Genomic DNA, 26,670 nt, shown 5'->3' with positions numbered 1-26,670 from the left:
AAAAATGGTGTTTCTTCTCCCTGTCACATACCAAACCCAATAAGCAGAGACAGGGATTGAATCTTTACGGGCACTTTATTCAGATGGTTGGCCATCTGAAAACACGGCGGGTTTATACCCTAATGGACCATCTTACATTTTCTTTCCACACCAGCCTTTTTACAACAGAGAACAAGGTGCAGTGAGGGGTTTTGAAACTCAGGGAAAATTAAGATTAAAAAAACTGCAGCATTCTTGCCCTGGGCGGTTAGCTGTCCCCGGGCAGGCGGGCAGGCAGGCAGGCATCTGTCTCTCTCTAGAACACAATGGCGTGGATGTCTCCCGGTGTGCGCCAGGAGGTCGGCTGTCCCTCCCGGGAGTGGGCTGTACCTGCAGTTCCCGAAACAACAGCTTTAACATATGTATTACCTACTAGGCTTATTAACTATTTAGTAACACTTTCAACTCTTAAGTCCCCTATCATTATGATTAAACCTGTCATGTTTTTGAAACAAAATTCCTAGACTATGAACTTCAAACATGTTCTTAGCATCAATTCCTCCTCTTTTGTCAAAGAGGAAACCTGAAGGTCTGGGAGTCTCTGAAGGCTCTTTCCACAATCAGAAAAGGTTTTGGCAAAATTGCCTTTTTTTGACAGATGGCCTAAGTTACAGAGAATGGAATAATTTGAGTATATATCAAATATTTTCCCTCTTTTCCTGCCTAAGGCATAAGGCAAAAGTTTTCCCCCAGTTTTATGGTGAGAACCTATTTAGACTCCTGTAGAAAAAAATTCCTAAATTTTGGGGTGTTTCTTAAGACTGAACTTGAAACCGGAAAAGACACTGTTACAGAGCAGGGCAGGGGGTGGTTCACAATAAATTATTACAGAAAGGATTCCCCCTTTCTGTCTCTGGAGGTTCCTTCCCCCACACCCACCTGCTAGGTTCAAAATGCCCGCCGCCAGAGGAAAGACGTTTCTCAATGCCAGAGACTGGTGAAAAGGAAAGGAATTGTTTATTCAAAAGTTACACAAACTTAAAAACAACAGGAAAAAAAAAAAGTTTCACAAACTTAGAGTAATGACTTAATGTCTTCAATAAGATACTAAAGTCCTCTAGAATACCCACAGATGCACAGTCCTTCCCTCTCCCTGTGCCCAGTCTGGGGTACCGTGTCTCAGGAAAAGAAGTAGAAGTCCGTGATTCAGGCTCCCGGCTCCATCAGCTGTGTGGCTGCTGCAATCTCCAGTTAATCCAAAGCCATGTGTCACCTTCTCACGGCCCACCAGCAAGAACCCTTTCTCCCCTTTCTCTATGGCTGCAAAGTCTCTCCTGCTGCCTAAGCCGCGTGGCAAAAAGAAGAACTCCAAAACCTCGTGGTCCTCTTCCTTTCCCTCAGAACCGCGTGGTCCTTTTCCCCACTTCAGAACCTCGTGGTTCTCCTCTTTTACTTCAGAACCACATGGACCTTTATCTATCTACTTGCTTCAGAACCTCGTGGGTCTACTCTTTCCTTCAGAGCCACATGGTCTCCTCCTTTCTCCCCCAAAACCTTGTGGTCCTCTCCCTTATGGATGCCGGGCCTAGGTTTAAATCCCAGTGCCCATCTTCCTTTGCAGCCCCATTTCTGACTCCTCCTACAGTCAGTTACACCTGCCAGCATCCCCGTATTCTTCCAGCTTTACTGGGCTGCCACAGTAAGTCTGGGCAGGTGTGGCCCCATGGCGTGGAGCCAATCATCTCCAAGCTCTCACTCAGGCCCTGTAACCAGGGGGAGTTGCTTCCCAGTCCCATCTTGGGTGGAAGTCACTCCCATCCCCCTGGCTCAAAGCATGGCCACAGCTACTTAACACATCCATGAAACCAGTTAAAGGTTATAGATATGTTAAATGACTGTGCCAGGGGTTAGCTGCAAAGCTCTTGCTACCCAAAACAGCTCTGAATGGCCCTGTTCCATGTGTCCCATCCCCCTTGGCTCAGGCCTGTGGGGGTGAGGACATCCTACATACATTTTTCTAATATTTCCTGGACACCCCGAGCTCTGGACCCCATTACAAATCCCTTCTTGGGGCCCTCCTCTTGGTTGCACCCTGCTTCAATCCCTCCTTTCAGATTTACAACCACTTTATAATCATATAAAGGACAATGGATGAAGGTCTCGTCTTCTTGTAACTGCTTCCGGCTGGACGTGGATGTCGTCCTACCTAACCTTGGGTCAGTGGTGCCCTGAAAGGGGGTGCAGCACGGAGGGAGTCCTTCCTGTAAGGGGAAGGACCTCACAGAATCCAAGTCAGTTGGCTGTCACTGCGAAGTTGCAGGCTCGGTGTCCAAAGGCTGGCATTACTGGACAGCTGGCATCCTCGTCATATTCTGGAGGTGACAGATTTGGCAAGAGAGTTGGAAGGCACAATGAAATCATAATCACTGAATAACAAAGGCAGGCACTTAGGTAAAGAATGGCTCATCTGGAGGAAGGTGTATGAGACATGCTACACCTATCCAAAACCCTTGTGGCTCACTACACTTCGCTCTGCTGAGGGGAATATATCAGGATTTCCCTCCTTTCAGATCTCTGGGCCCTTTCTGTCCAGGCTGTTAGGACAGAAAAGGGAAAATAAGCTCTGAAGTGAAGCCCACAGACCACCCGAACCCTTCACCGACCCAACCTCTTAGTTTAAGCAAACCGTTGAGTCTCAGGGGGCGATGATGAAGGTGGGCTCCTTAAGTGAGGCCTATACTGCAATCAATTCTCTCAGGTAATGAGGTCATAGGCATACGCCCTATGAAAACAGAAGAACACACAGGTTAATTCACTCAACAATCCCCAAACTAGTCTCTGTGCCTGAGAGACTGTCTTTTAGGAAGACATTCAGTTGCAAGGCCCTTGCTACAATGACATCTAACAATGACAATTTGACAGGTCCTTCGTGCCTGTAAATTGAACATCTTTGGTGATGTTACAAACCCAGTCTCAACTTCCAAATGAAAACAAACTTCCAAGACAGTTAGCTGCACGATTCAGATATCCAATACTGAGCATTGTGATTTTCCTTAGACCATGATTTTTCTCCTTAAGATCACCCTCGTCATTATTAAAGAGACTACTTTGAGTCCAACTTTTAATTTTGCCTGTTTGTTTGCATAAACACACCAAGAGCAGCCTGGATCACCTATGATCTTTAAGTTCGCTTTGCTGGAACTCACACAGGGAACCTTTAGACTGACTTTTCAGTCCGCCCCTCGGGGCACAGAAGCAGAGCCACACATCCGCCACCTGGCTTCGCCCGTACCAGTCGTTTCCCTCAAATCCTTGAGGCTTCCGTTGTGCCTACAGGTTCCTTTTTAGCCATCTTTCAGGAAAGCAACCTCCGTTCCTTCCCTGGAAAGACTGCCACGAACCGCACAACCAACCAAGGTACCAGGCTTCTTCTCGTGGGCTTTTGCTAGCTTCACAAGTCAATCCCAGTTCCTCAGGGCTTCCTGGTGACGACCAGAACCCAGACATACCTCCTTCAGGCGTGACATTCCAGTCAAAGTACCGGTTAACAAACCACCATTAATGACTGGTCTTAGTGGATTCATGCAGAGAAACCTTATGTCATCACTCACTCCTTCAGAATGCCAAATTCTGGAGGGATCAGGTAGGGAGAAAAATACCAAGTATGATGGAAAATCCTTTCCCTTCTGATATCCACCAAGATTGCATTTCTGTGCCTTATACCTTCCATTACTAACCCCACATAATTTCTTTCCAAAACTTTCATGCCCTTCAGTTCTGGTTTCTTGGCAGAGACATGCTCCTTTGCCTCAGGCTGAAACACTTATCAGGCCCAAATGACCCTTCCTGGGTCCTCAGTGGCAAAGGCATGCTCCCCAACCAGTTACAGGTGACCCTAACTAGGTCTTCAGGTGACCCTATATGGGTCTTCAGGTACAGAGGATTTCTGATCAGAAACACAACCAGTGGTACAGACTTGCCTTTCAGGTCCGGTCTCTTGGCAGAGACATGCTCCTTTGCCTGACCCTTCCTGGGTCCCGAGTGGCAAACGCATTCTCCCCAACCAGTTACAGGCGACCTTCACTAGGTCTTCAGGTGACTTTACCAGGTCTTCAGGTGACCCTAACAGGTCTTCAGGTACAGGGGGTTTCTGATCAGAAATGCAACCAGTGGCACAGACATGCCTTTCAGGTCTGGTCTCTTGGCAGAGACATGCTCCTTTGCCTCAGGCTGAAACACTTATCAGGCCCGAATGACCCTTCCTGGGTCCTCAGTGGCAAAGGCATGCTCCCCAACTGGTTACAGGCGACCCTAACAGGTCTTCAGGTGACCCTATATGGGTCTTCAGGTGACCCTAAACAGGTCTTCAGGTACAAGAGCTACAGGGGGTTTCTGATCAGAAATGGAAGCAAAATGAAACCACATTCCCATAAAACCAAAAAAAAAAAGTAGTTGAAGTTTCCTTTCCTCCAGGTTTAAAACTTTCACAACCTTTCTACATATTTTTGTCCATCCAGATTTAACCACTATTTCCTTTTAATCCCTGCTCCTTTCCCACACTGGGAAGGACTATACTTAAACTCAGTAGTTAAACCCAGTATCCGGCAGCCAGAAGTCCCTAGCACTGCAGGCACCTTCCACTAAAAGTCCCTAGATTCGCAGGGACATCCTGCAGCTTTCTGAAGCTTAGACCTTGCAAACACCCTATAAATCAGATGGTCACCCTTGGACCCTAGTCCATGACCTTCAGAACCAGAGCTTTCCCTATCAGAGCCAGTTGCACAGAGAACCTGACTGGTGCAGTGCCCACACAGCCCATAATCTGAAGACAACCCTCAGCCCACCACCTTGTCCAGTTCCAAGGTGGCAGAACTCTCAGGTGACTCATCATCCAAGATGGAGATGCACAAGGTTGACCCGTCCTCCACGGTGGGGCACTCACGTGGCTCATCCTCCACTTTACCCAAAATGGTGACGCACCCACATGACTTGGTATCCAATCCCCAACACTCATGCAGGCTCGGCTTACAGAGCACAGGGGCTTGCTTCCTCCCCACACCTGAGTACAAGTTCCCTTAGTGCCACCTGGGCTCACCAAACCTGTGAGTGAGCAGCCAGGGGCAACCTGGAAACAGCACACTAACTGGGAGCAGCACACCAACCAAACCATCACCCACAACTCCATTATCCCGAAGCAGTGCTCAGAAACAAGTCACTTCCCTGCTCCATTTCATTTCCTTTTCACCTTTCCGGGCGTGATTAGGCGGCCGATGCCCTCAGGAGTGCAGAGAAACTCCCAGAGACTGGGAAAACTCCCCAGTCTCACTCTCCCACACCTGAGGGGGTCGGTCTGCCACGGGCAATTATTATCCCTTCGTGGTTGCCAAAAACTGTTACAGAGCAGAGGGAGGGGGTGGTTCCTTCACGATAAATTATTACAGAAAGGATTCCCCCTTTCTGTCTCTGGAGGTTCCTTCCCCCACGCCCACCTGCTAGGTTCGAAATGCCCGCCGCCAGAGGAAAGACGTCTCTCAATGCCAGAGACTGGTGAAAAGGAAAGGAATTGTTTATTCAAAAGTTACACAAACTTAGAATAATGACCTAATGTCTTCAATAAGATACTAAAGTCCTCTAGAATACCCACAGATGCACAGTCCTTCCCTCTCCCTGTGCCCAGTCTGGGGTACCGTGTCTCAGGAAAAGAAGAAGTCCGTGATTCAGGCTCCCGGCACCATCAGCTGTGTGGCTGCTGCAATCTCCAGTTAATCCAAAGCCATGTCCATGTGGCACCTTCTCATGGCCCACCAGCAAGAGTCCTCTCTCCCCTTTCTCTATGGCTGCAAAGTTTCTCCTGCTGCCTAAGCCGCGTGGCAAGAAGGAGCACTCCAAAACCACACGGTCCTCTCTACTCTCATTCATAACCGCGTGGTCCTTTTCCCCACTTCAGAACCACATGGACCTCTATCTATCTACTTGCTTCAGAGCCTCGTGGTTCTCCCATTTACTTCAGAGCCGCGTGGTCTACTCCTTCCTTCAGAGCCGCGTGGTCTCCTCCCCATTTACTTTGGAGCCGCGTGGTCTCCTCTCCTCTATGGCTGCGGGGCCTAGGTTTTAATCCCAGTGCCCATCTTCCTTTGCAGCCCCATTTCTGACTCCTCCCACAGTCAGCCACACCTGCCAGCATCCCTGTATTCTTCCAGCTTTACTGGGCTGCCACAGTAAGTCTGGGCAGGTGTGGCCCCATGGCGTGGAGCCAATCATCTCCAAGCTCTCACTCAGGCCCTGTAACCAGGGGGAGTTGCTTCCCAGTCCCATCTTGGGTGGAAGTCACTCCCATCCCCCTGGCTCAAAGCAGGGCCACAGCTACTTAACACATCCATGAAACCAGTTAAAGGTTATAGATATGTTAAATGACTGCCAGGGGTTAGCTACAAAGCTGTTGCTACCCAAAACAGCTCTGAATGGCCCTGTTCCATGTGTCCCATCCCCCCTGGCTCAGGCTTGTGGGGGTGAGGACATCCTACGTACATTTTTCTAATATTTCCTGGACAGCCCGAGTCCTGGACCCCATTACAAATCCCTTCCTGGGGCCCTCCTCTTGGCTGCACCCTGCTTCAACACCAGCGTTCGGGATGCCTGTCACTACCAAACCCGCTAAGCAATGACAGCAATTGAATCTTTATGGGCGCTTTATTCAGAAGGCTGATGAGCCGAGAAGATGGTGGGTTCATACCCTAACAGACCATCTTCCCTTCTCTTTCCAGGCCAGACTTTTTATAACAGGGAATAGACAAGGTGTGGTGAGGACTTTGAGATTCAGGGAGGACTGGGTGAAAGAAGCTGCAACATTCTGGTCCTGGGCAGGTAGCTGTTCCCAGGGACAAGTGGCTGGCTGTCTCCCCCTGAAACACAAAGGCCCGGATGCCTCCAGTTGTCCCCAGGCGGTAATCTTTAGCAGTGCCCCAGGAGGTCGGCTGTTTTCCCAGGTGCCAGGATGGGCCTTATCTGTAGTTTCTGAAACAAAAGCTTTAACATACACATGACTTGCTAGGCTTATAACTTTTTACCTTAAACTAAAATTTTCCAACTCCTGAGTCCCCTATCCGACTGACTCCCTTAAGTTTTTAACTATGAGGCTAGTCCATTTTGTCTCCAGAAAGTTAATCATTAACAGCTTCTGTATGTTAGAAGCTACTAGCTTTAGGTTTCTCTCCTCCAGGAAAGTAGTAATTCTCCATATTCACCTGTCTCTCATTTTGGGAGTATTGGTTTGCCATGTGATCTCAAATCTCTCATGGATATAAGAAATGTTGTTTTTCAGGGTTTGTTGTGGTGGTGAAGACCAGAGCTCTTTACAAATCAGACCACAACAATCCATTCATTTGTGTTGCTCTATGTTTTTCCTGGTGACACGAAGTCACTTCCACTTACTGATTCTACTGCTAATGACCACCATGTGGACAGTTTCAAAGTTTTTATTTTGTGACCAATGCTCTAAAAACATTATCATACTGGGATCTCTGTATTTGGATTTGTTTTCCTTATAATATAAAAATTTCCTATCCTGACTACTTGTTTGTCACCCTGTGGTGTAAGGGCTGACATTTGGGGTTTCTCTTTGTTGTAATGCAAATGCAGGACTAAAGCTTTGATTTATGGGGCATCCACTTCAAAGTGGATCTTGAATAAACACACTGCCAGCCATGGGACTAGATAAAGAACCCGGCCACCTCCCCTCACTGAGGCTCCTTTGTTTTAGAAATCTGAGTTGATTTCAGTAACTGAGCAATTTGTTTTCTCTCTCAGTGCTTTAAATTCCCATTCCTGTGTTTTACATTCACCCATAAAGAGGCAGCTCATGAAACAGTAGGCCCCCATTCTTAACTCCACTGAAAGCAGAACCCAGGCCCATCAGTGCTCTTTCCCTTTCTCCCAGCAACCTTGTTGTAGGGCCCCAGGTGTGCTGTGTAATTTCCAGGTAACGTAAATAATCTTTTTTCAAAGTTTCCTGATGGTTATTACTGAAGGACATCTTCAAATCATAAGAACCACAAGAGCCAAGTACAAAAATTCCCTGGCCCTGGCTGGGTGGCTCAGTTGGTTGGAGTGTCCTCCCATACACCAAAAGGTTTCAGGTTTGATCCCCATCAGAGCACATACCTAGTTTTCCAGTTCAATCCCCAGTTGGGATGCATGTGGGAGATATAAAATCAGTAAATATATCCTCAGGTGAAGATTAAAAAAATACCCTGAATATATTTTCCATGGTTTAACTTTTGTTGCATCAATGCCCTTTTGGGAGCAGTAGTAACACCCAGACTAAAATAAAAGTGGATCCCAAAACTGGTGTCACCATATGCATCAACTGAATGAAAATGTTTATGACTCAAATGCAGTTTCAAAGGAGAGTATGAAACAGGGTGCAGCCAAGAGGAGGGCCCCTAAGAGGGATTTGTAATGGGGTCCAGAACTCAAGGTGTTCAAGAAATATTAGAAAAATATATATAGGATGTCCTCACCCCCACAAGCCTGAGCTGGGGGATGGGACACAAGGAACAGGGCCATTCAGAGCTGTTTTGTGTAGCAACAGCTTTGCAGCTAACCCCTGGCATGGCCATTTAGCACATCTATACCTTTCACTGGTTTCATAGATGTGTTAAATAGCTATGGGCATGCTTTGAGCAGGGGGATGGGAGTGAATTCCACCCAAGATGTAACTGGGAAGCAACTCCCCCTGGTTACAGGGCCTGAGTGAGAGCTTGGAGATGATTGGCTCCATGCCATGGGGCCACACCTGCCCGGACTTACTATGGCAGCCCAGTAAAGCTGGAAGAATATGGGAATGCTGGCAGGTGTAACTGATTGTAGGAGGAGTCAGAAATGCGGCTGCAGAGGAAGATGGGTGCTGGGATTTAAACCTAGGCATGGCGGCCATAGAAAGAGAGGACCACGAGGTTTTGGGAAAGAAGAGAGAGGATCATGCAGCTTTGGCAGAGTGAATTGGAGAGGACCATGCAGTTTTGGAGTGCTCCTTTTTGCCACGCAGCTTAGGCAGCAGGAGAGACTTTGCCGGGAAGAAAAGGGGAGAAAGGACTTTTGGTGGTGGGCCATGAGAAGGTGCCACATGGCTTTGGATTAACGAGATTGCGGCAGCCACACAGCTGATGGTTCCAGGAGCCTGAATCACGGACTTCTACTTGTTTTCCTGAGATACAGTACCCCGGACTGGCTAGAGGGAGAGGGAAGGACTGTGCATCTATGGGTATTCTAGAGGACTTTAGTATCTTAAGGAAGACATTAAATCATTATTCTAAGTCTGTGTAACTTTTAAATAAATAATTTCTTTCCTTTTCACCAGTCTCTTGCATTGAGATATGTCTTTCCTCTGGTGGCGGGCATTTCTAACCTAGTAGGTGTGTGTGTGGGGGGGAGGACCTCCAGAGACAGAAAGAGGGGATCCTTTATGTAATAATTTATCGTGAACCACCCCCCACCTGTTCTGTAACAAGTAGAACAAGCAAGGGTAAGCTGATTCATCTGGTTTGTGCAAAGGTGAATGGTTGGCCTTTCACGTGTGTAAGAGTAGAGGCTGAGCATTTTCAAGGTTGGGCCCTCCACCCACTGACACACATAAAGATGTGTATCAACTTTCATGACTTCTTTACTGATGATTCTGGGCAAGACAAGCAGGTATCTAAAGCCAATTAAGAGTCAAATATCAAAAAGGAGGTCAGAGTTTTATTAATGACAGTTGAATAATGACATATCTCATTTAAATGTATTTGAACTCAAATATTAATTGAAAAGTGAAAAGCACAAGCAACATATAATTAAGATCACACATCAAAAAATATTTGAATCTATTCACCCTAGGATACGGGAGAAACCCAGAAAGTGTCAGTGTGGATCCTGAACTCTCTTCAAATGTTTTACTAATGTTGGTGTTTATTTTATTTTGTTGTGCTATAGGTGGCACCTTACCAGTGTAGCCTCCCCTACGCAGCAAGAAGCCCTTTGGAGGAAACAGAACTCGCCCTGGCTACTAAATAAATAGACCAAAGCTAGCAGGTCACCAGCTACCATAGCTGCAGAGTTAGTCCTTCATGAAAAACCTAAAACAAACAAACAAACAAAAAAAACCTTCTAAAGTGTTTGTGTATTTAGAGTGCTTTGGAGATTTATTGATAAGTATCAACTGTTTTTGTTGAATGACATTATGTGTGCCCAAGTCAGTAACACAACTCCCACAGCAATGCTGAATTTAAAAATAAAATCCAACTATTTGGATTTTACTAGTAACTGGTAAAGTGGATTTATTTGGTAACAGCAGAGAACTGTATTTTGGTGCAAACATACCAGAGCAAAATCTAGAGGCAGGTTGAAGAAAGGAGAAGAATGTTACTTTATAGAGAAAAAGGAGGAAGTTTGGAAGGGGTGCTTTGAATGGAAGTCCATTGGAGGCAAGTAAGAGTTCAGGGTTGTGAGGACTCTTCAATGACTGAGTTTTAACAGTTCCCAGTGGGTGGTCTTGTTGCTGGGCTAGGAGAAATCATACACCTGTTTGCATAGTAGAAACACCTTCCTGCCAGAGTGCAAGGTATGTCCCCACCTGTTGTATTACATATTTTTCATTCATAGGGTTTCTCCATAATGTGAGTCTTTTTGTGTCTGTTTTTTTGTGTCTCTGTGGGCTTTACCGCGTATTTTACATTTATAGAGTGCTTCTCATGTGTGAGTTCTTTCATGTTTTCGAAGATCACTGATATACCTAAATGCTGTACTACATATTTTACACTCTTAGGGTTTCTCTCCAGTGTGAGTTCTTTCATGTCTTTGAAGATCACTGACATACCTAAATGCTGTATTACATAGTTTACATTCATAGGGTTTCTCCGTAGTATGAGTTGACTTGTGTCTTTTTAAGGACCTGAAAGATATGTAGGCTTTACTGCATTTCTTACATTCATATGGCTTCTCTCCAGTATGAACTCTCTCATGTATTTTAAAAGACCAGTGGTCTCTGTGAGTTTTACCACATATTTTACATTTATAGAGTTTCTCTCCAGTGTGAGTTCTTTCATGTCTTCGAAGATCACTGAGATACCTGAATGCTGTACTACATATTTTACATTCATAGGGTTTCTCTCCAGTGTGAGTTCTTTCATGTACTTTAACATTTCTGGAAGACCTGAAGGCTTTACCACATATTGGACATTCATAGGGATTCTCTTCATTGTGGGTTCCTTCATGTTTTTCCAACCACACTAGGTGACTAAAGGGTTTATCACATTTTTTACACTTATAAAGCTTCTCTCCATTTTTTTGAAATTCATATGCTTTGTGTTCAGTGTGACATCTGTTGTGCCTACTAGGGAATGAATGAGACACAAAAAGTTTTCCACATGTTCTGTATTTATGCTGTTTCACTCTGGTGGTTTTATCCTTCAGACTGTGATTTGAAATAAGGCTGAACTTTACTCCATATGGATTAACCTGTTTACTTTCACAGATTCTCACTGCCATTGGACTTCTGTAAAAAATAAGAAACACATTATTAATGATTTCTTGATTAATAACTATGTTAATTGTACTTTTTATGACTTATAGGAAAAGTATATACTGTCTTGTCTGAAAATATACTGAGTCTACCGCCATATCACCCTGACTGTGCCCGATCTCATCTGAAAATACACTGAATGTTCTCTAAGACTTTACTCTTGTTATTATAAAACTGATATCAAATGTAGGGTTTATTAATGCTGTTTTCAAGTGAATTATTTAGTAAACACTGAACATACATGTTCCATTTAAGAGAGTACTTTAAAAAATTTTTCTAACAAGAATACATTTGAAGCAGAATTTATTTGTTTATTTTGTTTGCTACATATTTTAAAAATTTCACAACATATTGGGTTGGCCAAAAAGTCGATTTAGATTTTTCCGTAAAATAAAAGACACATTTTTCATTTTAACCAATAACTTTATTGATTTGTATATTTTGAGTATGTTGGCTATCTCCCATGTGGTATAATGTTGATTGTTCTCAGTTAATGTCTTGATTTGATTGCTATCGACTTCAATTGGTCTACCCAATCATGGGGCATCATCCAGTGAGAAATCTCCAGCACAAAACTTTACAAACCACTTAAAAAAAAAAGGTATTTATTTATTTTTACACAGAGGGGAAGGGAGGGAGAAAGGGAAGGAGAGGAATATCAATATGTGGTTGTCTCTCATGCGCCCCCTACTGGGGACCTGGCCCACAACCCAGGCTTGTGCCCTGACTAGGAATTGAACTGGAGACCCTTTGGTTCACAGGCCGGTGCTCAATCCACTGGGCCACACCAGCCAGGGCCGCAAACCACTTTTGACACATTTGGTCAGTCACAGGCTTCTCCATACACTGTACAAATCTTTTTTTTTTTGCGGGGGGGGGAGGGGATTTCATTTGCATTTTTACATTTCTTGAAATAATAAAGCATAATGTGCTGAAAATGTTGTGTATTTTCCTCCATTTTAAATATTAAAATGGCTAAACAAAAATTCACCAATTTTGATGGGTTTTTTTAATGCACACTAATCTGGCAGCCGTCACAATACAATCTAACAAAATTCTTTCAAATGAAGTTAAAGACAACTAAGTGCTAGTAGAGCCATCTTACAGAAAAAAATAAACTTCTTGGCCAACCCAATACTAGAATCCTCCCCTGAGACTCTGTTTTCTATTGCAAGTGTGACTCACCTTAATTTTCTCCTGTGTTTTTTGTGCTGATCTTTAATGTCATGTTCTTCCCACCTTTTTCCTAAAAGGGAGACCCAGAAAAATGATTACAAAGAATTAGAACGATAGACAAATTATTTGCTCCGAGATCATGAAGAGCTGTAGCCATGCCCAGATTATTTACCAGCATCTTCCTTTTCCACATTACAGATCTTGAAACAACATTGTTGAGCAAGAAACTCTTGTTGTCTAACTGATGACTGAAGGAATGTCCTCACCCTTACCTATGGAGGCCAGGTTCCTGAAGGTTTCTGTCATCACATCTCTGTAGAGTTTCTTCTGTGAAGGATCCAGTAAGGCCCACTCCTCCAGACTGAAGTTCACAGCTACATCCTCAAAAGCCAGGGAATCCTAAAACACCCCAAATATATATGTACAGTAAAATGTGAGACTGTCAGCACTGGGCACCTAGACTGCAGAAAAATTACCTAAGATTCTCTTGTCTCCAAACATTTATTCTATGACTTGGTCATCAAAACATTACTTTCTCATAAATTTAACAGCATTTTGAACACCTGGAAATTACTTACACATTCTTACTGTGCTCATAATGTATCTTCTGATCAGCATGGGAGTTTAACCTATTCTGTTTCCAACCTGGGCCTTCACCCCTCCTTAAGCAACCTCGTGTCCCCCCATTCCAGGGATGTCTCCATATTGATGCTGAACTTAGTGTGGACACCCGATCGGCACAGCACACTACAGCCCAGAACTCCTGGGCTCAAGCAATCCTCGTGCCTCAGCCTCCCAAGTAGCTGGGACTACAGGTGTGCACCACCGCACCTGACATAATACATCTTATTTCTCTATAATATCAGGGTCTTGACCATTTTTGAAAATAACAGAAATGCCATACAGCTGGAACATGTATTATCATTTTAAGACCACTAATTTCTCATGAAAATAATTCTTTCATCTGCTATCACCCACCATTTATAGCAATCCACAAGGCAGAGGGTTGAATCTGCATGATGTTTTGATAAATAAAACATAGTGAAAAATTAGAAACCTTTCCTTCTATTCCCATAACCAAACATGAGAGTCCAGGGGGCCTGGGAAAATCACTTTCAACAAAGCCAGCTGACAGTGGTGCCCTAAAGTCCAGGCCTTTACCAGTAATCAGATGCAACTGGCTCAGTGTAAATATGCCTGTGCAGATCATTGCTTGTAACTTGTATAGTATTTGTCACAGACTCAGTTCGTCCTTTCCCTCTCTGTCCAGTTTAATGGGGCTAGGAGGTTATTTGAAACTTAGAGCTCAGACACAAGAAAGAAGCCATAACAAGTTATGCCACAAAATCCCTGTACTCATGCTCAGGGCTGCTTCCTGACAAATTCTAGAACACATAGTGAGAGAACAGGCCAGGAGAGTTCTTTCTGGTCAAACCTAACGGGGTACCCGGAGCCTCACTGCCCTTGAGAAACAGGTTAAGAGCTGCAGACTGCCAGGGAGTTCATTGAATTCCATGTGGTCTGATGGTGTTTTTGGTCATGATTACAGAACACATAAAACGTTCAACAGTCCATCCTTCTAAAAGAACACAAAATTTCCATTCTGCAATTTCAAAGAAAAATTTCCCTGACAAGTCACTCTAGTGGCTGACTTGCCACCTTCCGGTGTGGCACTTACAGAACTTCCATTCTTAATTTCATCAAAAAGAAAAAAAAAACGTGCCCTGGCTGGTGTGGCTCAGTGGATTGAGTGCTGGCCTGCGAACGAAAGTGTCGTCTGTTTGATTCCCTGTCAGTGCACATGCCTGGATTGCAGGCCAGGTCCCCAGTCGGGGGCATGTGAGAGGCAACCACACATTGATGTTTCTCTCCCTCTCTTTCTCCTTCCCATCCCCTCTCTCTATAAATAAATAAATAAAATCTTTTTTTTTAAGAAAAAAATGGTGAAATAAACTACTATTCTTAAATCCATCAGAGCCTTGAGGTTACAGGGCAAGTGGCATCTCCAAAATTAAGAAAAAGAACAGGTGGTATATTGAGATACATCCCAAATATTCTGATCTTACAAGGCCTGTTTAAAAAAAAAAGAAAAAAGAAACCAAAAAACTACATCACCAGAGTCTAGTGCAAAGACAATGAAGAATAATAAAGACAGAACACAAAACCCATGAAATCTAAAACAACCTTTCTTTTTTTTTTTCTTTTTTTTTTTTTTTTATGGAGACTAAGACATGGTACCTGCCTGTGTCTGCAGGTGGAGGGCTCAGGAAAAAAAAAAAGGCAGGCTTCTGCCACCACTTCAGTCTGGGAGAAAGCTGCTCCTCCAGCCCTCACCCCAAAGCCAGACAATCCAGTTCCTCCTTGTATGATCCTGACAGCCTTTGAACTGTTGTTCACACACTAGGTCTCAGAAGGAATGAGTCCAAGTAAGTTTGTGCATGGGCCCTTTAAGAGGAATGCCTAGGACTTCAGTAGCCCTCTGTCTCACTCAGCCACAATCTCTGCTGGTTTCCACACCCAGAAGTTATGGGTACTTTTCTTCCCAGTGCTGGAACCCTGGGCTGGGGTGCCTGAAGTGGGGGTGAGACTCCTGCTTCTCCGAGGGGCCTTCCACAACCGAGATATTTCTCCCCAATTTTTAAACACCACATGTGGATGTGCTACCAGCTCATTCAGTGTCTCTGCTCCCTGAACCAGTCTCCACATGGATTCTACTGTATATCCCTATGTATAAGAACTGTTCAGCTAACTTTGAGGAGGTTCTCAATGATAGTTGTTCTGTAGTTTGGTTGTAATTTTGATGTAGTTGGGGGAGGATGCGAGTACTGCGTTTACATACTCCCACCACCCTGATGGAAAACACTATTAATACAGCTACTTTAACTGAAATGCCCTGGCCAGGAGGCTCAGACTGTTGGAGCGTTGTCCTGATGCACCAGGGTTGCAGGTTCAATATCCGGATGGGGCACACACTGGAATCAACCAATGAATGCACGAATGAAGTGCAACAGCAGGTCAATGGGTTTTTTTTTCCTCTCTCTCTCTTACTTTTTACCTTCCTCTCTCAAATTAAAAAAAGAGTTCATTGCTGATATTAGCAAGAACCATTAAAAAAAATCAGAAAAAAATGTAAATGATGAAGGTAGAGAACTAGAAAAAAATGACTATTGAAAATGAATAGAGCCCTGGCTGCTGTGGCTCGGTGGTTGAGCGCTGGCCTACAGACCAAAAGGTTTGGTTCCCAGTCACGACACATGCCTGGGTTGTGGGCCATGTTTCCCAGTTGGGGGCATGAGAGAGGCAACCAACTAATGTTTCTCTCCCTCTCTTTCTCCCTCCTTTCCACTCTCTCTAAAATAAAAAAAATAAATAAAATCTTTTTTTTAAAAAAAGAGCCCTGGCTAGTGTGACTTAGTGGATTGAGTGCCAACCTGTGAACCAAAAGGTCACCAGTTCAATTCCTGGTCAGGGCACATGCCTGGGTTGCAGGCCAGGACCCCCAGCAGGGGGCATACAAAAGGCAACAGATCTACACACCTCTCACACATCGATACTTCTTTCCCTCTTTTTCTCCTTCCCCTCCCACCATCTCTAAAAACAAATAAAAATTCTTAAAATTTTTAAGATAAAATAAAATAAAAAAAGAACCATCGATTGGTTGTCTTCTCCTATGCACCCCTACATACCCCAACCCAGGATCAAACCTGCAACCTGGGTATTTGGCCTAACTGGAATTGAACCCACGACCTTTCAACCTGTAGGATGATACCACCCACTGAACCACACCAGCCAATGTCTATGTACTCCATGGAAAAGAAACATCCTCAAAACCTGTAGCTAAACTCATCACATTTGTTTCTCGTGACATGAATGTCTATGTGAAACACCAGAGAGAACTCACAACAAAGGAGAACTCCTGAAATAAGTAAGAGAGTAACTGAAAGATACACAAGCCAATAGCTTTCCTTTAGAGCCACACAAATACACTCAAATGACAAAGGAAGAAAAGCAATTTGACAGAAAAAGAAAGTCTTTTAAACAAACAGTGATGGAGATAATGAATTCCCACATACAAACACACACAGAAAACAAATAAGAGACAAAGACCATACACGTTTCACAAAAACTAACTCAAAGCACATCAGAGACCTACCTGTAAAAAGCAAAAGTAATAAACTCCTACATGATAACATGAGGAAATCTAGGTGCAAAAGAAGAACAATGAGGCACTACACATTTATTAAAAGGATAAAATTTTAAATGCTCAGAACACCAGATATTGATGGAATGTGAAGGCGAAGGTAATCCACATTCATTGCTGGTGGGAATGGAATTGGGCATGCCTACATTGGAGAAAGGAACTTTCTTTCATTAATGAATGTACTCTTACTACATATGGTTAAGGTCCAGCAATTATACTCCATAGTATAGACCTAAAGGAATTGAAACCTTACGTTTATACAAAAACCTGTTCATGAATTATTTGCAGTTTATTCATAATTGACAAGAGTTAAGAGTTAAGCATGATGTCCTTCAAAAGGTTAACAATTAGTGGCAAACCTAAATGACAATCAGTGGTAAATCCAAACTATGAAATATTTTTCAGTGATAAAAAGAAATGGGGTATTAAGCCATGAAAACACAGGAGGAACCTTAAAAGAACAATGCTAAGTGAAAGAAGCCAATCTCACAAGGCTACACACCATATCATTCTAAGTACATGACATTTTGGAAAAGACAAAACTATGAGCCAATAAAAAGGACAGTGATACATCTGTACTCGTCATTAATTCGTTCCGGAACTCACGAGGAATGCCGAAACCAATGAGTACTGAAGCATTTTCTCTTATGGGACGGCGTTGTGACTCACACAAATTCTAGCAAGTGCTACAAGTCCCAAGCAAGCACCAAGTGCTGAAACATCTTTTTCTTGTCAAAATGCGCCGAGTACAGTTTGAGAGTTCTGAAGCCGATGAAGTACCGAGGTATGACTGTACTCTGGGTTTGAAGGATTTAGGGGTTGGAGGGAGAAATTATTGAATAATTGGAGCATAGAAGATTAATGGGAAGTAACACTACTATAAATAATATAAAAATGATAGATACATATTATTACACATTTGCCCAAATCCATAGATCCCATAACACAAAGTCAACGCTAATGTAAAGTATGCACTTTAATGCATCAATATTGGCTCAGCAATTTTAACAAATGTACCACAGTAATTCAACATGGAAAAAATAGTGCAAACTGTATGGATCTATACAGGAACTCATAGAGTCTATGAACATATGCTAATGGGGCCAACTGTGGGCCAGTAGTAAGATGACTTCCTGATACTTGGTTAGCAGCAGTGACCCTGGGGCTCTGTTCTTTATCAGAAATGTTCCAATTAAGGGATGAATACCAGCAACTCCCCATTGAGCTTGATCAAGTATAAATGTGTACGGTTCTCCTGAAAGACTGTGCATTCCCCAGTGCTATGCATTCAGTGACTCCCAAGGAACAGTCCAAAGAACCAACATCTGGGACAGGGCTGACCTCCTTCAACACCCTAGCTTCATTCAAGGGACTGAAGTACGAATGAGTTTCACTCCTGCAGGTGTCATAGCCAGAGAGCAAAGGTTGGGCTCCACCATGTCACAAGTCAGTGTCACTAGCCCTGCTGAGTCAGTGGGTTCTATTTCCAGGACCAAAGATATTAAGAGGCAGCTCAGTGGGGGGTCACAAGCTCAATGCTTATGAGAGCCTCTATTGTGAAGAGAGCCCACTACGTGTTATAACTGCAGCTCTGATGGCCTATAGTGTGGGGCCTAGGTCAATTTCTTAATCAGAAGCCGATGGACAACTTAAGGTTTTCCTTTAAAGAGCCCCAAGTCCCTTACAACAGGGTTAGAAGTCTCCTCTATTGTAACAGGGAATAAAAACTTTATACTACACTGACTTACCATGAAATAGAGTTGGATGAATAGAATAGAATTAGAATAAGATGTACTCACTGATAAAAAGAACTCACACACTGACAGTTTCTTTGTAAGCCTATTGCAGGCTCCAGCAGGTTCAGCTCCTGTTTATACAAGAAACAGCCTTGACCACAACTTTGGGTGATGCAGGTCACCCAACTACAGGGATTTGGCTGGCACTGACCAGTTCCAGGATGCTGCCATTAAAAATCCATAAGGACCACTAAGGGACCACTAAGGACACTGCCAGCATGTCCACGGCCTCTCCCCCTGATTTCTTTGTTCCCCTTGTCCCTCTCCTTCCTTATCAAAACATCTGTCTGCACTGAGACACTAAGATGGGCTTTGAGGCAAGAATCCCCATCTTCCAGGTTGCTGGCACCTGTCATAAACCATTTTCCTTTACATCAGCACCTGCCTCTCAAGAATTGGTTTTTGAAGCAGTAGGCAGCCACACCTGCATTCAGTTACACTATGACTAAAGGTTGCTGTAGAGTTTAAGTACGCCGGGCTTAAGAAGCGTTTGAACTAATCCCTTTGCTGTGCCAAACTGAAACAATGGTGCTGTCCACTGTAACCCAGAGGGTCAGCATTTTGCTGTGACAGATGCAGGGGCGGCAGCAGCAGAGTTACTTAGGGTTCCTGGTGAGCCCTCTGGCATTTCCCCACCTACTGGCTTACCTTCCCTGTCTCTCCTTTCTCCCTGAAATAACTGTTCTTTATTAAGGAGAGACCATCTCAGCCCTGGCTAGTGTGGCTCAGTGGACTAAGCCCCCGACTTGCAAACCAAAAGGTCGTTAGTTCAATTCCTATTCAGGGCACATGCCTGGGTTGTGAGCCAGGTCCCCAGGCAGGGGGCATGCAAGAGGCAACTGAGGAGAGATCATCTGATGGGCTCACCTCATTCACATGGTACAATTATCCTCATACCCACTAAGGCTCCCCCTAATGTCTAGGCAAACCCGGCCTCAGTCACACCTTCACAGCCAAGATACTAACCCAGCACTACTGTAAGGACAGTCTGACTTTCACACTCCTGTTCATAAAGGATGAGGAATCAGCTACACTGTCAACCCAGTGTCCTCTGTAATTAGAACCCAGGGTTGGTAGAGTCAACAATACAGCACACAGCAGTGCCCGGCAAGCAGCAGCTCACAGTGCAGGAACCCCCAGGCTTCCCTATCAGCCTGTCCAGATTAGGGCTATCAGGAAAGGGAGGGCTCAGGCTTAAGTTTTCAGGAGTCAAACACCAAACATGTGGAGCCTGACCACTCGTGACAATAACAAACACAATTATGAAAAATAGATGTTTGCATTGTCTTGTTTTTATATAAACACACACTAACAGAATGAGCAAGTATTAATCAAAACTGGTCATTTGAGGGTGGAAGGAGTTAGAACACAGACTGGAGCACAATATGCTGACAGAGTCCTCTTCAATTAGTTCTCTAATGTGAAATCTGAGAAAGAAGACACCTACTAAGAAGGGCTCTTGGTGGCTAACTGGGCTCAAATTTTTAAAAACAGCCTAACAGCCATTTCCACACAGGAGCCTCTCCTGCAAAATGCACTGTGTTTCTGCCATCTAGCCAGCTCTTATAAAAAGGAATTCCTGGGATTCTCTTTCAACCAATAGGACTGAGGCCTTCTGCATCTATTTGGAGCTACACAGCTCCAACAAACCAGAGCAGCTCTTTTCTGACCAATCAGAACAGTGCCTTTGGGCCAATCAAACTGTGAGGATTTGGAGTCCTTATTCACATGAGGAAGGACCAATGGTGGGGACTCCTATCCAAATAAACCATCTCCCCTCTGGCTCTGGGAGCACACTTTCCCTTTCCACCAAAGACTGAAGATTGCACCCTCCAGACTGCGCTGAAACACTGAAGATATCTCATCAGAGCAGAGCAGACCAACACAGCACAAAGTAGTCTGGCAAGGAACACAGCAGAGCCAACCATCGAGGAGCACAGGAGAGCTGTGTAGCCAGAGAGGGGCCTGGCTCGGAGGCTGCCAGGGCTGTCCTACGGCCTTGCTGTTTTCTTACACATGCTGTTTTCATAGTTGTGCTGTATCACAATTAAGACGTTTTGCACTGAATCAAGCTTTCTTCTTCACCACACCCAAAACTGGGGACTCCCGTTGGCATCAAATTGGCAGCCATGACCATCTGTTGACATTTGCTTAGGAATTTTTCACTTTCCCATGCATTATTTGTTTAAAATAGAAAAATTTATACAAACCACATCTACCTGTGATTAATCATTATTATTAATAAAATATTGTTTGTTAAATTTAACTTAATCTTTTTGATATAAGAAACCACACCAAGATTTAAACAATAAATTATAGAAAAATGCATACCATAAAAATTTACAAGTCCCTTTCTAACTGAAAGAACAAAAAACATTATGCCAGTTTTCTCTATGTTTCACAATAAGGATACATAAAAGAAATGAGTCATATATAATACATTAGAGGTTTGCAATTAAGCTTTGAAATGTACCAGAAACTTCAAATATTTGCATAAGCTTACATAAACCTTGATGTGCTTTCTCAATATGAAAATTGAAATTCAATTGCTTTTCTTCTCTCCTCACATCCAAAAAACAGCAGTTCATTTACCTTAGAAATAGCAGTGTTTTACATGTCAAAGTTCTTTGGGAACAGGCACACACAAAACTAACCTAAAATTGGAAAAAGCACCTGAGAACTTAAAAACATTCATCTGACATCTTCAGGTTCTCTGGCCTGAAAGGAAGCAAAAGTCTATTTGGTTCTGTTGTTATGAAAATCAGGCTCTTTCATAGGATCACAAGGAAAGCATTTCGAGGACCCACACATGGGTATGGATGGCAAGATGGTTTATTAGTGTGGAAGGCTGCCCCTGGGTCCCTTCTCTGTCACATAAAATCAGGGCCAGAAATGAAGTGAGTGTCCAGAGATCGTGTGTCATATAAAACTCATTTCAGTCCAGCATCTGGCTAGTTTAGCTTCTACTCCTGGCTGCAAACCATTGCTGTGCTGAGGTATTCAGGCTCCTGCCTGGAGCCTGAGAGTGGAGTCTGTGCAGCCATTGGCCATGCAGCGGCTAAGTCCACATGGCTATGGAGAGAGGACACGCAAGTGAATGGGGCAAGTGCGGGTCATGAACAAGAGAGAGAAAGAGAAAGACAGAGTGCGCTCCTTTGTTCCCCAGGGATTACATTAGCTTGGGTTTGGGACGTACCAGATGCTTTTTCAAAAGAACGAATAAACTTCCCAAATTTCATGGACTTTTTGATGGGTCCACCCCCTCTACCTAGATTGGCAGGCCTCTATGGTCCAGCACCTTCCCCTGGCCCAACAATCTGGTACTAGCGAGGGGAAGGAAGAAGTATTAATCACCTTGGTAGAGAAATGCTGTAATCTCCTGGGTTGTGAAGCTGTAGCTTCCTCGTGAAGCAAACAGGCTCATACTCCCCAGTTTATTAAACTCAATGTCTAATTCCCTTTGCTCTCTTTAATAATATCTAGTTAACTACCTATGGCAGCAGTCCCCAACCTTTTTGGCACCAGGGACTGGTTTCATGGAAGACAATTTTTCCATGGACCAGGGGTAGGGGGAGATGGTTTTGGGATGAGTTAAGCACATTACATTTATTGTGCACTTTATTTCTACACTTTATACATATAATATATAATGAAATAATTATACAGCTCACCATAATGCAGAATCAGGGGGATAATTATACAACTCACCATAATGCAGAATCAGGGGGAGCCCTGAGCTTATTTTCCTGCAACTACACGGTCCCATCTGGGCGTGATGGGAGATAGCGACACCCGAAGTGTCAGATTCTAACTTAAAGCCTGCCACCAGATACAGCTGTGTAATTGAAGTACATCAACTCACTTGCCACTATAAAGCCTGCCACCAGATGCAGCTTAATTGTCACTTGCCACTCACTGACAGTTTTGATATGAGTCTACAAGCAATTGATTTATGATGGTCTTTGTGCAGTCAAACCTCTCTGCTAACAATAATCTGTATTTGCAGCTGCTCCCCAGCGCTAGCATCACTGCTTCAGCTCCACCTCAGATCCTCAGATCATCAGGCATTAGGTTCTCATAAGGAGCGCACAACCTAGATCCCTCACATGCGCAGTTCACAGTAGAGTTCACACTCCTATGAGAATCTTTTGCTGCTGCTGATCTGACAGGAGGTGGAGCTCAGGTGGTAATGTGAGCGATGGGATCTGGCTAAATACATGTGAAGCTTCGAAAGCTCACTAAACTGCTCAACCACCACCCACCTCCTGCTGTGCAACCAGTTCCTAACAGTCCACCGATCCAGTACAAGTCTAGGGATTGGGGACCCCAGACCTACGGTATCAGTTCCACAGTTATCTAGTGTTACTCACATGGTATCTCTAATCAACTTACATATTAAAAGTCCAAGTACTAATGGAAACTAGAATCAAAAGGATACAATACTCACTGGAGAAAGAAATCCAACAAAAAGTAAAATAAATATTGGAATCAAGATAGTTCAGAAAGAAACCCACATTCAAAAAGGTGAATATAATTACAAACAAGGGGTACAGACACCCCTAGCTGAACCCCTGGAGGGGGAAGGATGGGAAAGATACCTGAGCAGCCCCAGAACTGAACTCTGGGAGCTCCACATACCCTCCCCTTTCCTGTAAGCATAGAAGTGCTGTCTCCCTCGGGCTTCCATTCTCAAAGTGGGGAAACTCAGCCAGATTGAATTAAAGTTCTGACCAAATGAACCCCCCATTCATAAACCTTCTGTCTATAACTTGGAACCCCTGATCTATATAGACTTTCTCAATATGCATAAATTAGACTCTTAAGTCAACTGCACTGGTGATGGGAAGCTCATATGTAAGATCTAAAAATGTTCAGGCCTTAGAAACCACAACCTCAGAAAGGGTATCCTCACTCCCAACCCCATGTATATTTGCATCCCCAGCTTTCCAGGGCTGTAGCTTCTCTCAGTGTAAAGGTTCCTACATGGCGGGTGCAAGCAGGTAAGGTACCTACCTGTAAGAGGAGGCTCCCCAGGAACAACAACTGGGCCTTCAAGTACTTCCCTTCCCAGGCTCAAGGGAGTCTTAGCTTGGGTCACTGACCATAGGTTTCCGCTCCCCTTGGAGTTGCTTTGGACCACTATTAATATTTTAAATGACACAAACCCAAAGTTTGAACAATCCAGCAAAATCACTTAAATAGGTCATTTATATGGAAAGGAAAAAGAAAATTTTAAAGGTCTTTTCCCAGTTCAACTAGAAAACCCCAAATATCTATTGCTTTAAGTGAAAGATGTCAGTTAATTATATTTCTAGAGAAAGAAACTGGTTTGGAAATAATTGATCATACTTGAACACAACTGCTCTGTAAGTCTAAATGCTGCAATTGGATTTGAAAACCTCCAAAAGTAAAACACAGACCTCACACATTTACTACACATGCTCAGCAGAATGGGGAAAGATACAAAAATAAAATGTAATCATGGAACTTTTTTAAAAATTCACCTGTTTTTTGGATGTTTGGAACTATTTATATAGTCTTTCAAGCTCCAAAATATACCCCTCATTGAAAAACGAACACTTAAGTCATTAAATCTTTTCAAGGTGAGAAATCCAGAGAGGATCTTTGTTGACAGAAGAGATCACCCAAGAAAATCTCCAGACAGAACCTCCACCCAAAGAGTTCCCCTAGGACGTCTGTGCCCAGGAAAGGTCCTTGCCCGAGAGGACCAGGATTGCATGGAGCAGACTTCCAGGGGGTTCTTCTTGCCTTTCCTCTCACGGAAAATATCCACAAAAATATGTAAATCTCTCTCTCTAAAAAACAAAACAAAACAAAAAACAAAAAAACCCACAACCAAAAAACTAACCATGGCTCTGTGGGGAAAAAAAAAAAAAAAAAACAAATAAAGCATTGGGTCTCTGAAATGTACCACGGAGGACAAATTGTTGATAATGATGCTCTGACTCCCAGAGGGAAAGTTGGCTTTGGAGTTCGAGGAGGGCGGCTGCCAGTCCACAGGACAGAGTCGTGGGTCTGAGGAGGCCCTGCTTCCAAACATTTGGAGAACTCAGGAGAAAACGGGTCCCCCTGGGGGAAAGGGAAGGACTGGGGGCCCGCACAGACCACGGCTCCTTCCACGCACAAACCCTGCCGTCCCAGTCACGACTGTCCCCAGACCACTACCCACTCCCCCATGGTCATCGCACCATCTGGGGAGAAACGGTGCTGCGGATGCACAGTCTCCTGAGCCGAAGTCGCCGCAGACAGGGGCGGTACCGGCGGGGACCCAAGCCCAGACACTCCAAGCCTGAAAGGAACGAGGTCCAAGCGTCGCCCCCAGGGGACTGGAATCTGCAGACTCCCAAGATGTGGCGGGAAAGCTGGGTCCCAAACCGCCAACCCCAACAGGCACCTCCTCGTGTCTCCGAACCCCGGCCGCACACTCACCATTTCTAGGTCTCCTGGGTCTCCCTGAGCCTTGCGCAGGACTCCCAGGGCCAGTGCAGATCACAGAAGACACGGGTTGCAGAACACTCACCAAAAGCATTGGCGGACCAGACACCCGACTCCCGCCACCACTGAGGCGACTGGGGAGGTCGGAGGCTTCTGGGTGTGTCGGCCCACCCACCGGCCCCAGCGACATCCCTGATTGGACAGTTCACAAGGCCGCGCCCCCTAGTTCCTGAGTGACGGCTAGAGGAGAACAAGGGTTTTTGGGAAACACTTTCCGCTGGTGGGAGGGAATCTGACCCCAACTGGCGCAGTAACCTTTAAACAGAACTTTTTCCCGGGTTGATGCTGCCCAAGTTGTTTTCACCCAGCTCTATGTGATTGCTAGGCTACTTGGTTGCAAATGGAACAAGAATAGACAAAAGGGTTAGGCTAGGTCTTACTGGAGCAAAAGTGTCTTAGGTCCTCTCAAGGGGTTGTGATAGGGGACCCAAGAATTGGAAAATTTTAGCTTAAGTAATAGCTAATAAGCTCAGTAATCAATGCATGTAAAAGCTATTATTCCAGGAACTGAAGGTATGACCCACCCTGACTCCAGGAGACCATAAAGAGTTCCACCTTTGTGCCTCGGGAAGACTGCAAGCAATTCAAGATGGAATCTGAGCCACTGTACTCCAGTGAGATGACCACCGCCCAGGGCAAGATGCTGCAGTTTTTTTAATCCAATTAACTTTTCCCGGAATTCCAAACCCCTTACCTCCACTTTGTTCTCCTTATAAAAAGGGCCAATTTAGAATGGAATTTAAGGTGGTCCGTTAGGGTACCAACCCACCATCTACTTAGAAGGCCAGCCATCTGAATAAAGCTCCCATTAAGATTCAATCCCTGTCTCTGCTTATTGGGTTGGGTATGTGACAGGGAGCATGAACACCAGTCTTTGCCAGTTTCAGTTGGAGTGAGGCTGTGAGGCCAATCTTGGAACTGTGACCTTTGTTTAGAAATGCAGACACTGAACACAGGATCACCCTTTTCTTATTAATATGATTCACTAGGCTTGTTACAAATTAAAGTAAGCTTCAACACATTGTTTTTACCTTATAGTAAACAAGTCTTATGACTACCAATAACATAAGTTTACCTTCGCATGGCATTCAATATGCAAACACATGTTTGTGCCTTTAATAACCATCTAATTATCTAAAACAGGCAAAATCCTATAAAAGTCCTGAGCACCCTTTTACGTTATGCCCACAGTCATGTGCACTTTGTGGTCATGCTTATTACAACTCGTTATGCTCCTGTCTTTCAAACCACGTACAATCCCACAGGTCATGGGTTAGAGGACACTGAAAAAACCGAGTTCAGGTTTTGGTATCAATTAGTGTCATGACAAAAATTATAACTATAAAAGATTAAAACACAAAATGTACCTGAAAAAAAATTACCTGAATTTGAATGCACATGATAAAAGTGAAATAGCCTAGAATGATTAAATCAAGAGACTTGCA

At 44.1% G+C, this 26,670-nt stretch overlaps 1 protein-coding gene across 1 annotated transcript; it reads right to left on the bottom strand.

The window, feature by feature from the left end:
* Nucleotides 1-9,755: 9,755 nt before the first annotated feature.
* LOC112301419 (zinc finger protein 709-like) lies at nucleotides 9,756-26,522 on the bottom strand. The gene is made up of 4 exons (XM_053911512.2): nucleotides 25,160-26,522; nucleotides 12,985-13,111; nucleotides 12,722-12,782; nucleotides 9,756-11,509 (listed from the first exon to the last, which is right to left on the bottom strand). The coding sequence occupies exons 1-4, from the start codon at nucleotides 25,160-25,162 to the stop codon at nucleotides 10,777-10,779; spliced, it is 924 nt and encodes a 307-aa protein (XP_053767487.2). The 5' UTR covers nucleotides 25,163-26,522; the 3' UTR covers nucleotides 9,756-10,776.
* Nucleotides 26,523-26,670: the final 148 nt, after the last annotated feature.

This window comes from Desmodus rotundus, chromosome 9, assembly GCF_022682495.2.
Source record: "Desmodus rotundus isolate HL8 chromosome 9, HLdesRot8A.1, whole genome shotgun sequence".
NCBI classification, from domain to species: domain Eukaryota; kingdom Metazoa; phylum Chordata; class Mammalia; order Chiroptera; family Phyllostomidae; genus Desmodus; species Desmodus rotundus.
Note: the sequence above shows the minus strand (reverse complement) of the source record. Positions and strands in the feature narration are given on the sequence as shown.